The sequence below is a fragment of the Taeniopygia guttata genome, chromosome 8, assembly GCF_048771995.1.
Source record: "Taeniopygia guttata chromosome 8, bTaeGut7.mat, whole genome shotgun sequence".
Lineage (NCBI taxonomy): Eukaryota > Metazoa > Chordata > Aves > Passeriformes > Estrildidae > Taeniopygia > Taeniopygia guttata.
The window spans coordinates 10,373,155-10,385,417 of record NC_133033.1 but is presented as its reverse complement, the minus strand read 5'-3'; the positions used below and the strand labels follow the sequence as shown (position 1 = coordinate 10,385,417).

General features: G+C 38.8%; 1 protein-coding gene across 13 annotated transcripts in view; it reads left to right on the top strand.

The window, feature by feature from the left end:
* The window catches only part of ST3GAL3 (ST3 beta-galactoside alpha-2,3-sialyltransferase 3), a 180,324-nt gene that overhangs the window by 70,564 nt on the left and 97,497 nt on the right, over positions 1-12,263 (top strand). For all 13 annotated transcript variants that reach the window (XR_012057133.1, XM_030278917.3, XM_072932793.1 and 10 more), the window contains one exon: positions 5-97. Coding sequence is in view for 12 of the 13 variants with exons in the window: in XM_030278917.3 (XP_030134777.1) it covers positions 5-97 (93 nt within the window). In the remaining variant the exon portion in view is untranslated. The remainder of the gene's footprint in view (positions 1-4; positions 98-12,263) is intronic.

The following is a 12,263-nucleotide window of genomic DNA, read 5'->3' as shown; positions in this document are numbered from 1 at the left end:
ACAGGCCTCCGGAACTGGCATCAAAGTATGCCAATTTCTCTGAGGGAATGTGCAAGCCAGGCTATGCATCAGCGCTCATGACTGTCATCTTCCCAAAGTAAGTAATCACTGTGGGAGTTTTTTTCCCACTTCCCCCGATGACTTCTCATCCTTCAAGGTGGGTGATAGGCAGAGTTTGTCTTGAAAAGTGTCATTATTTTGTTACTTGATTGGTTCACGGGGAGACCAGTGTTGAAATTCTGGACAATTTGAGTGGTCAGTGGCAATGGCTTAGTTGACTTCAGCCTGACTAGGACTTTGCTCAAAGAGTAGAGACTTCTGGGTGTTGGGTAATAAAACAAATTATGTTGTCAGTGCATTATAAAAATGTGTGGCCAGGCTAACTGCTAGTACCAGATGATGCAATGCTTAGGAAGCTTTGGTCATAATTAAATTATCTGGAGCAGATAGCAAAGTGTGGTGTTTTGTTGTACTTATTTTGGGCTTTTTGTTGGGAGAACAGGGTAAAGCATCCCTCAGGTGGCTGGAGTTTATAGAATTGCTGGGAGACAGTTCAGCTGATAGATTTGCAGGAACGTTAATCTGTTGAGGCTCAAGGATTTCAGTTTTGAGCATTCAGTGGAAAATTTGGCCAAATGGTTGTTTGACCATTTTACAAGCTTCTTGTACACGTGGAAGAGATGCTCTAGTGCAATGATCTCTTTGGCAAACGAGATTGTGGACTTCTTAACATAACTAGCACTTTTCCAAAATAGGTATTTTATTTCTTTTAAAGAGGGAATTTCCATGACCTGTGCATCTAAAGCTTAGGTTGAGTGATCATGGCCTTCAAGCCAAGCCTGAAACTGGTGGTATCTTCTGTCATTGTTTTTGTTGACAATGATGGTGACTAGAAGCTTTTTTAAAATAAAAAAAAAAAACCAAAACCATTGCCTTGTAACCAGTAGATACTCCAGACAAGCCTTAAAAACAAAACAAAACACTGAAGTTCTCCATCACTGGTGTAAACCAAACAATTTTCAGTATTATCTTCTGTGAGAACTTTGGAGCTCTGGGTAGAATATAAATACTAGAACTGAAAGTGAGTGCTTTTAAATCTGTGTTTGTATACATACTAAATGTAAATAGTAGAGAGTAGGATGAACTCATTATTGCAAAACTATTAATCTTATTTTAATTTTAAGAATACTTTGGCTTTCAGAAGGAAGTTTTTAGCCTCCTAGAATTTGAAGTGATATTTATTCTCTCCCTCAGCAGCTGCTTACAGATCTCTGTTCAGTCACCTTCTCCCAGTAGTTGACTGCCTTGAACTAATCCATGCAAAGAGGTACAAACGTGTCTCTAGTCAAAGCAAGTGGTTGTTGTCTTTTTCATACACTGAAAAATTGTATTAACAATTTTAAAGACAGCTTCTCACCAGGTATTTATGTTCAGGTTCTTGTTTAACATGGACCCTAAAACTTAACTCATGTTGATGCTTTTTCCTGTGATATCTTTGATTTCTTTGCCAACTGAATTCAGTGTTGGACATTTCATTATTTTACTGAGTACTGCTGTAAGGATGGCTGACCAGTAGATCTGAAAAATAATCATGCTACACTTAAAATTCCTTCTCTTTTGCAACTTTCTTTGTACTCAGAGAACTATGCAAAGTTAATATTACCAAGCCAGGTATTCAATATATTTAGAACTCTTAAAACCAAATTATCATGCCTGTTCATTTAAAGATTCAAGCTGCATGATTTGTTTTATTCTAGCTTTTGTTTTCAGTTGATTGTATCATTAAGAAATCATCATCTCTACAACTGACATATTTTAGGCATGGTCTTTGTGGTAATATGTGTTTTGTTAGGTGTTTTTAATATTTGGATAAAGTTGGTTTGGCTGTTTTCAAGCATGAATAAAATGAATAAATGTTTTCCCATTTTAAGGTTCCTGACTTTTTAGTGCAATTTAAAATGTGAATATGCAAAATATGGAAATAGTTGAAATAAAATAAATATTTCTCAGAGGATGTAGCTCTTTCTGGTAAGTGCTTTTTTACTGGTAAGAATGAGAATTCAGACTTTAGCAAGCATAAGCAAATGCTGGATGGATTAAAGGGCAATGGCCTGAGAAATACCAAAATGTGGTTGATGATAAGGAAAGACTAAATGTATGTATGTTTGTTTGTTTGTTTGCTTTAATGAGGTCCTCAGTTGATAAGTTCTCATTTTAGCAATGCTTGATCCCTTCATCAATAAACCTATCTGGAAAAAATCTTAGGTTGTTGAGTAGTAAATAAAGGGTCAATTTTTTCTAGAGAACAATCTGGATTGCCTGATTTAAATGGCCACAGTCCAACAAAATATATGTTACTATATCCAACATGAAATAAAACATCTGGGAGGAACAAATGCAGATTTTACTTTTAAGATAGAAAAAAACTCTGTCTTTGAAACAGAGAAATCTTTGTCATCTTAACAAAATCCCATTTCTTGAGTGCTATTTCATATCTGCACAAAAGAAGTTGAGCATTTTGTATGAAACACTGACTTAAAATTACAATTCAAAACATCACAATCCAAGATTTCTAGACTACTGCGTCCAATTTCAATGGTAAAGTGTGAGAAGAGAGGGGAAATAAGAGATGGAAGAAAAGCCACAAAAATGAACAATGACTTGCTTAAAAGTAAAGTAAACAAGACTCCTTGAAATAAGTCATCATTCTGAAGCAGAAGTTGTATCCAAATGAGGAGACTAGTAAAGAGCTTTAACTTTGGCAAGTTAAATATAAACCATAATGAGGTAGAGCAAAAAAAATGTTGAGGAACAACTTTGTAGAGACATTAAAAAATAATAAAGCTTTTTGTCGAACTGTCAAAGGCAGAAAACCTGTCAGAGATCTCGATGAGCTGATAGAGGTTCATAATATTACATGTTAGCTGAGGGAAGGTAAAGCTGCAGCAGAGAAGTTATTTGCATTGCTATTCACTGCAGAACAGTTCCCATGTGGACCCTTCATTTCCAGGGCACAGGCTGGGGGAATGTGACAGAAGCTTGACGTTTTGGAGTGAATTCCAACACAAAGAATTGCTAGGAAAAGTTCTCACTTTGTGAGGAACTCGGTGTTGAAGTTGCCGAGTTACACACGGTTGTGTGTAATCATTGCTTAAATTGGCCTTAGAATGGAAGAATGAAAAGCAGTAAACGTGCTGGGCTTTTCAAGAAGGGTCTGGGGGATTCATTGGGAAAGTGGATGCTAAGAGCAAGCCTGGTTTCTGTATCAGGCTCCTCTTAGAACCTAAAAATAAAGAATAGAATTAATGTTTGTTCACAGATAGAGTGGAGATAAGTTGTCTCCTGCAGCAGGAACTTCTGTCCTGTAAATCTCCTTGTGTTGTTTCAATGACTGGATCAGCATTTGATAAAGGTGATTTAACTAATGCAATATATCCACAATGCAAAACTGTAATGCACACATACAAAAAGACCCCAAAAAACCAAAAAAACCAAACAAACTCCTGCTTGAAAAACCAAAAATAACCAAACTTGCTGTTTGAAATATTTTTGGAAAGTTAAACTGGTGTCATTCTGTAGTTATTAGATAGTGACTAGGTAAGTAGTGGAAACTGTGTGGAAAAAATAAGATTGGACAGTACAAGGATGTTACTCCTGGAGTCTTCTGGAAGAAAGTGTTCTGGGATCTCTGCTGTTCTAAGTGCTCATAAACTACCTGGAATGGAGGATGAATAATAAAGCACTACCACTTTTTTCCAGGTGGTAAGACCAAAAGCTGACTGTGAGGTATGTCAGAGGGATCTCACAGTGGTAAGTGGTGGGGCAAGAAAATGGCAGGCCAATTTCAGTTCTGATAGAGATAAGAGAGTGTTTGTGGACACAACATAATTTGTTTTATTACCCAAGACTGATCAGACAGTTTGTGGGTGTATGGTGGACTTAATTATACTCTGTGAAGTAGAGCAAGCAGAGAGTGTTCACTAGCCTGTATAACATAGTGAATGATGTAATTGGACAAGATTTGGAGATACTAAATGCATATATTCTGCTCCAGGTTTAAAATAAATAAAGGTAAGTGCTATTTCATGCTATTTCCAGTTGTATTTTTCTGTGAATGGGCTCCATAGTGGGCAAAAGATTAAAAAAAATAAAATATACTCTTAAGTATTCAGGTATGGAACTCTCTTAGTTGCATCCTAAATAGATATTGAGGGCAGCACATAGCTTGATGTAGTCCTTCTTTCTTAGGCTTTTTACTGGAGTGTTGTCTCATGGACACAGACATCAGGTGTTGGGCAAAAGGGATGTCTGGTCTAATCCCTTGCATCCATGCCTTTCTTTCTGTCACATTTTTTAATGTGACATAGTTTCAGAAAAACATCCTGTAATCTGAGTCACGACAGTGGCTCCACACCAAGAGAAATGGGTGCATGATCTCAGTACTGCATCTCGGTGTCAGGTCTGGCCAGCTGGTCTGCTGCTCACTGTAAGTGAAGGAGCTATCTCATTTCTCACTTTCCAGGACAATAGGGCTCTGCCTCTTGCAGATCTCCCAACAGCAGGATCAAAGTGCCTGAACTGAGGTTACTGGTTTCAGAATGATATAAAGAAAATGGCAAGTGTGTTTGGTAAAATGGCATCAGTAGGTTGGTGAATTAGACTACTATGTTCAGTGAATTACACTATTTTAGTTGGTCTGAGGTCACCTACAAGTCTGGAGTTATTGCTTTGACCTTTTTGTAGAAGACACTAACTTGTATTTGTGTAACACTGCAGTCTCCTGCGAGTCTGGCCTTGCTGTGGAAACGATGCCGCCTGTGTACAGCTCTTTCTATGCCCTATTCTTTATCAAATGAGAAAAGAGACCTCTGCCCACGGTTTGTGGCTGACATGCCAGCCTGGGACAGTTCAGCTACTCAATACTCAGCTGCAATTTTCCAGCCACAAGCTCTTGTAATTTGGCAGCTGATACTAAAAATTAGAGGAGGCAGTAAATGGAGAGGGAATGTCTGCAGCCTGCAGACTTGTGTATCTGTGTTTGGTAGGGGAACATGGCAAAGAATTATTTAAAGAGCATCTGAAAGTACTTCAGAATAAGGGAAAATGGAGAAATCCAATATACAACAAATCTGTTGATGTTGTGACCAAGAGTGAATATTTATAATTTGTGATTCAGATACATAAGACTATTTTTGCACCAAGGATATTATTGTAAGCATTTTCTAGTCGCTTGGTGCTAAGAAATATAGCACCAAGTGTGTATATATAACCTTATATGGATCACAAACCTTTTAAAGTCAATTAAGAAATAACATCATTTTGGTTTGTTTAATTATTCTTGTGTGAAATTCTACTGATTAGTAATTGGTATTTTCTTTGCAGTCATGATTTTCCCCCCTCTTATTTTTTAATACTGTAGCCTGCTCCTCACTCAGACGATAAAGAGCTCTCCTGTAAAGTCTTCTGGGTTTATATTTTCATGCTGAATTACTTCTTTGTACATAAAGTTCAAAATTTTTAAAGCTTTCACATCAGCAGAGACTACATGACATGGATTTATGCCAGCCACAGAAATTTCAGTGGCTTTCTCTGAAGTAATTCTTCTGTGGGTGTTTTTTTCTCATGTTTAGTTCCCCATTGATTTTGTAGGTCATAGACTCCTGTGCCTTTCTTAATTTCCACAGGCTAGGGGAGTATAGATGGGGCAACACCAGAAGGCCTTTCTTTGGAGTGTAGACTCCTGTCTGCTTCACATCAGAGCTTGGTAAAAATTTCTTTGCCATTTCTCTCTTACAAATATGGTTTTGCAGTTTTTATGCTTTAAGGAAAAAACCCCATTCTTATATGCAGGTGGGGGATAGGGACTTTGGGTGGAACTGGAGCTTCAGCAAAGGCTTTAGTAGGAGTCAGGGTAATTTAAAAATGTGGTCTTCTGATCCTAAGTATTTCCACATCCATTTCCATATCTCCTTTCAGGAAGCTGTGCTTCTTATAACAAGCACACAATAGCATCTGTCCACCCCACATATTTCTGCTTTGTTGTTTAGATATGCAGAAAAAAATATTCCAGAAAGAGAAATTTTTAACCCTCTTCTTGAAACTGACTTTATGCATGTCTGACTGTCTCCATGCCTCATGAATTACTGCCATACCCAGCATGGGTTTGTACTGAAGTGACAGGACATGAGCTCAGTGCTTGGGGGCTGTCAGTGCTGGTGATGGCTGCTTCCTCTGTGATTAACTATTTAAGGAGAGCAGAAGAAGGCAAAGGATGGCAGCTTCATGTGGCTCCTGAGAGCTCATGAGGAAATAGGCTGGATAATTAATGTGCCACTGAGTGTTGCTACAGGGATTCAAAACTGTTGCCTGACTACTGTGGTGCATCTGCTGCATAGCTTGGGGTCTTCTTAGGTGCAGTGGGCAGGATCTCTTAATCTTTTAGGATATATAAAATTGTGTGTATATATATATATATGCTGAATTAGTTATTGATAGTAGGGGGTTTTGTTTTCTAAGTATAATGTACATCTCATTTTGAAACATACTGTGGTAGTTAATTTTGTTAATGTGGGCTGTGAAAGCAGCTTGTGTTCAACGAAGAGTGGACACATCTCAAGACTTCCACTGAAGTCAGGGTCCCTGTGTCCCAAACACTACTGTGAGAGTTTTCTGCTTTCCTTCAAAACAGGATTGATGCTGTTCTGGGAGTGGGGAGCACTCAAATCCCTGTCCCTTCTTTAAATCTCTTGTTCTTTAAATCTCTCTATTCATTCAGGAATAGTGTGTGATGGAGATTGTTTCAGAGCTCGCAGTTACATTTGGAGTCCCAGTAACTGCTGTAATCACAGCTCTGGAAAGAACTTCATATGTGCCAGTGCCCAGAAGGGTGTTTGGGGAAAATATCATTATTGAAGTTTGAATTTGAAGGGACAAGTTGATGTAGATGTATTTTCTTCTAGGCAGTACTGAACATCATCAATTTCCTTCATTTTCTTGGTTAACTGTAGCTGTAAGAGTTCTAAACTTGCAGGAGGGGAAAGAAAGACTAAAAGGGAAGTTGTTGGCACCCTGGTCAGTTGAGCTGTCAGGTTTTTCCATTTCTTCAAGCTCCAGGCTGTTAAATGTGTGGCCTGTGTCATGCCAGGGGGTTGGAGCCTGCTGCTGCTCACCCTTACCTCCTGTCACCTCCTTATTCTGTGTTTTGTAAATCCCAGGCTAAACAAACATGCAAGCCAAAACACACACCCTCTCAAACCACTTCTGGTGTCTGGGTAGCACTTCCCCACACAGAACTCTGTGGCTTTTCCAGTAACACATCTTCCCATGCAGTCAGCTGCTGTTCCACTGTCACTGCTGGCAAAGGGAATATTTTGCACTTCCCTACCTTTCTTTCCTTGTGAGTTTTATGAAGTGGTGCCTTTTCCTCCTTTATATGTTGGTTCTGGAAAAATTTTCTCAGCTTTTTCACCTCTGCACTTAGTGTGTCAGGTATTAGGTATAATTAGAAAGCAATTACTTAGAGGATGATTTTAAAAAAATATGTATTAGTGTTGATTTTGAGTGACAATTGGGGTCAGAGTATACAACAGGTAAAATTTCTATGTTTGTTTTATTGTCATGGACTCATTTGAGATATTTAAATCTCTCATACTTCTACTTAAAGGTGACAAGTATGTTATCTCACAAAATATTTTTGCTGAGGCTGGCTCTAGGGAATATACAGCACAGTCTGTTAAGAGACATTTGCTTTTAATGTTTGAACTAGGATTGTTGTCTGAGCTCTTGTTGCTATTTATAACTGGCCCAATTGGATTGCCCTTCACAACACCCTGACTACTTCATCCTTTGCACCTGCCTTGTCTGTAGCTGGAAGCTGAGATTAAGAAGCAGCATTTGTTAACTCATGTCCAGAGTGTTGCAAACCTCTGGTACTGAAGTGGTGGTAGCTAAAGCTTTGTTTAAAGTGTGGTCATATAGCTTAACTTCTCTATGGCAGATTCCGTGCATTCATTTTTTGTTGTAGAGAACAGTGCTTGGGAATGTAATTCCAGAGAGGAGCAGATGAAACCTGACACATAACTTCACTGCTAGCTCTGAAATTCATGTACTGATTGACTAGCTGGAGCTTGTACTTCAAAACAAAATTCAATGGCAGGAGCTCATTGCCTCACTTCTGGTGATGTGCATGCTGCTGCAGCCAGGTTGAAGTAGACATGGCATAATGTAAGAGTAGGTGTAAAAAAAGAGCAAAAGAAAAGGCTCTGTTTTTGTTTCTGCATCCCCACCGTTTGCAAGAGGATTTTGTGCTGCTCCATTACCTGAGTGAGCCGAGCTGCATATGCACAGTGCAATGAACTGGGTAAGTGAAGTAATCCTTATAGCTGAACATGAGTTTTCCCTCCCCCATCCTTCTACTAATTTTGTGCAAGATTATTTTTAATCCAGACCAGTTCACCGATTCAGTTTATGAAATTACCATATCATTGTACAAACCCTGCTCAAGGGTGCAGCTTGAGAATTGGAGAGCTAAGGTGATGGCACTGCAAAAACTCAGTCAGCAGCCTGGGCACCAGGACAGGGATGTGCAGAGCTGATGCTCAGGAGGCACAAGTATGGTTTCGCCTTCAGTTCATGTAGGTTGTTCTTTCTATTCCCTGTTGACTTTTTAACCTTTAACCAAATGTGTGTAGTAATACATGCAATTCCCACATGCTGATCATGACAGTAGATTCTGTATCAGAGCCGTTTTTTGTTCTAAAATCATGTTTGACCTCTCTCAAGAGTTTAGAATGAAGTATGTGAATCCATGTGATGTGCAGGCTTTGTTACTGAAAAGTATGACTTCAGAGTCTTTTTCGTGACTTTGGAACTAAGTGAGACTATAAAATGAAAGCTGGAACATGGACACAGGGACTTTACTGAGTATGTGCCTTTCTAGCTTCAAACATGATGCAGAGCATATGTGTTCTTGCTTTAATATGAGTACCTTGCATCATATGTTTGAGTGGGAGCAAGAGAGCTTTGGTTGGTTTGAGGGTTTTTTTGTTTGTTTGGTTTGGTTTTTTGGTTTTTTTTGCTTCTTGCTGTTTTGAGGAATACTGAAGTTATTTCTAAATTGTGGATGGTTAACAAAAAAAAAAAAAAGGAAGGACAGCTTTGCAATTGTATAAATAAATAACCATATTTGCGTGAGCATGTAAGATTGTAATAGAAGCAATAAACTTAATTCAAGCCACCAAATGAGCATATTTTATTGTGCATGTGTGTTTGGGCTCTGTTGCTGTGGCCCATCTGCTCTTAAAGCTATACCAGTAAGAATGTTTTACTTCCAGGAAAAGCTTGCAGGAAAGATTGCTTGAGGATCTAAATCCATCTGAATGAAGAGAGATATCAATGAGCAAGGAATGCAAGAAATGAAAAATATCAGTGAGCTTGAAGGTTAAGCTGCAATATCACTGTAGTTTTGATATACAAGTCTTACCTTCTTTCTCTTCCTCACATTCCCATATGAAATTGTTTTTATCTCTTTTGATTAAAACTCTGACTTTGACTTTCTGAAGGTTCATATTTATTGGTTCAGACCACCATCTCCCCAGAGTCCCAAGGAGTTCCTTGGTATCTTTGAGACTCTGTATGTCACTGGTGATTTCCTCTTGCTATCGGAAAGTGTGCAGCTTTCCTCAAAGTTTTCTGAATTATGTTCAAGAGTGGATAATTGTTCCTTCTGAACTCCCTACTGGTGGCTTTCATCACATTTCCTATCTTTGGGTAGATTTCAAGTCAAATTATTTTCCTCTTCTATCTTTCCCTCTCCTCTATTACTGCTCACTTTGTTCTATTATTGAAACATTTCAGGAGTGTCAGTGCATGCAAATGCTGTCACTGAGCCAGTGTACTTTGGCTAAGAATATGGATGAAAAGGCAGCCTGATAATTTATGCAAGATTATTAGACCAAATTAGAAACAGTCTGGGGAACCCTCCAATTCTACATTAGGCAAATGAAGGTAAAATCTGAAAAGATTATAAATTCTCTTTGTAGCAATTTGAAAAGTCACTTGAGAACATTGTTCAGATAATGTTGTAGAAACTCTGACTCCACCACAGAGAGAACAGCAGAAGCTCCTTTGGCAACTATTTTCTTGGTACCTTTACTACAATTCTGAGCTAAGTATGCAGCAAAATAAAGTCCATAAATGAGTTGCTAAATACTATCAAAGCAATGCTGTAACTGTTGCAGTAGTGCCAGGGATCACAGTAGCTTGGTGAAGTTCCTGTTGTTTCCCAAGTTTGCCCAACCCAAAACAAATGTAATGCTGGAAACCAGGGCGAGGGCATTGCCACACACTGCGGTGCAATGGCATAGCAGATTTCACTTTTATTACTCACTGTGGGTTCTTATTCTGCTTCTGTCTTGCTAAATGCTGGAGATTCATGCATTCAGTAAAAGTTGTTTCCTTTTTGTGTCATCTGCCGTACATTTAAGAATGATCATGTCCTTTTTCTCCTGAACCACTTTGAGTTACTTGCACAGGAACTTCCTTTGTGCAAGTCAGGGCTGTAGCTTACTCCAGTGTTCAGTTTGAAAACCATAAAAACTGTGTCCAACTTTCCTGAGAAATGTTTAATTGTGATTCTTCTGAAAATCCTTGCATCTGCCATGTTAACTTGCTCTTTTTTCCAGCTTAAATAACTGATGTAAGCTTCAGGATTATGTAAGTTTCAAGTAACACACCTTGTACAGTTCTTGGAATAGAGAAAAGAAGATTTGAAGTTTATATGATTTCCCCTTTCTAAACTGATATTTGTGTCACACCAATTTTAGCATGTTTCTTACCCGTTTATCAGCTGTGCCAGCCTAGGTTCATGTTTACACTGGTGATATCAGTATGATAAAGAGACTGCTGAGAAGTTAGTTAATTTATCTTGGAATGAAACAGATCAAAATATGTGTGACATCCTGTGAGATCTTGGAACACCTGAAACCAGAAGAATATATAACTATGCCGGTGCACAAAACCACAGTGATTTTACTCCAGGATGAAAAGGTCTGTGCATCTGATTTACTTTGGACTTGCCTCTGTTAGTAAGACTCAGTCTCTGCAACTTTTAATGGAAGGTGATGCTCTGTTAGCCACGAGAAATGTTTGTTTCTGGGCTCAGACCTTTTTTCCTTTTTTTTTTTTTTCTTTTTTCCCTTTTCTTTTACCCTACAGACAATTTACACTGAGTAAATACAAGCAGTTCCCCTGAATGCTTTAGGAAAAGTAGAATAGTTTTGAGTCACCCAAAAATGAAAAGCAAGGGAAAGCTGTTTGTGACAGGATGAGTTTCCCTGTCCCTGAAGCCATCCCTGGGCTCCATGATGTGCTATCCTGGGCTGGCCTGCAGCATGAGCAAGTCCATAGGATGGCAGCTGTTGTGGTGGGAGAGTCTTGCCTCCAGTTTGGAAAGAAAACACCAGCTCTGGAATGGCCTCAGGGATGTTCAAAGCCACACCAGCTGCTTCACCAAGCGTGAATTAGGGATGAGCAGCACAGCATATCTCTGTACTGGGAGCTGTGTTTATGTTTTAACAATTTGTTTGTAAATGTGTAACCTCATGCATGGATACAGTATACGGCTCCAGATAGTCTTAGTGAAACCTGTAGCAAAAAAAGGCAACTTAGAGCTAGTGGTGGCCAGCTTTCTTTGCTTTTGATTTGTTTCTTAAACAGTGTCTGTGGAGTTTAGGCATCTGCAGAGGAAGATGCTGGTCCCAAGGGTCTGATTAAACAGGCCAGCTCTCAGTCTACTGTTGCTGACTTATTCCTGCTGTTCTTGGAGCATCTGAGAAAGGATGTCCAGAATTTGAAGAAGGCAAAATATGCTTACATATTCTAGTTTAAGGAAAGAAAATTAAAATAAGGAAACCACAACATTTCTCTGTTTTGTTTCCCTTTTGGGGATTTTTGTCAGTATATGTACCAGGCATTTCTTCTCCTTAACGCACATCTGATCTCCTGGGTAATAATAACTATTTATGGAACAACAGGATACCAAACAGTTTATAAATACTAGGCTTGTTTACTTTTGCTCTGTGACTGTTCATTTCACATAGGGGTTTCCTCATTTGTCAAGAGTGAAGAAACTTGTCTGAGTAGACACATCTGTAAAGAAGTAGTTGATCTTGCTCTGCCATAGTAGTCTGGTGGAAGATCTGTCCTGCTCAGCCAAAAATTCCACCTGTGCTCAGTAAGGAAGGTATTTTAGCAGGGAAGTAGTC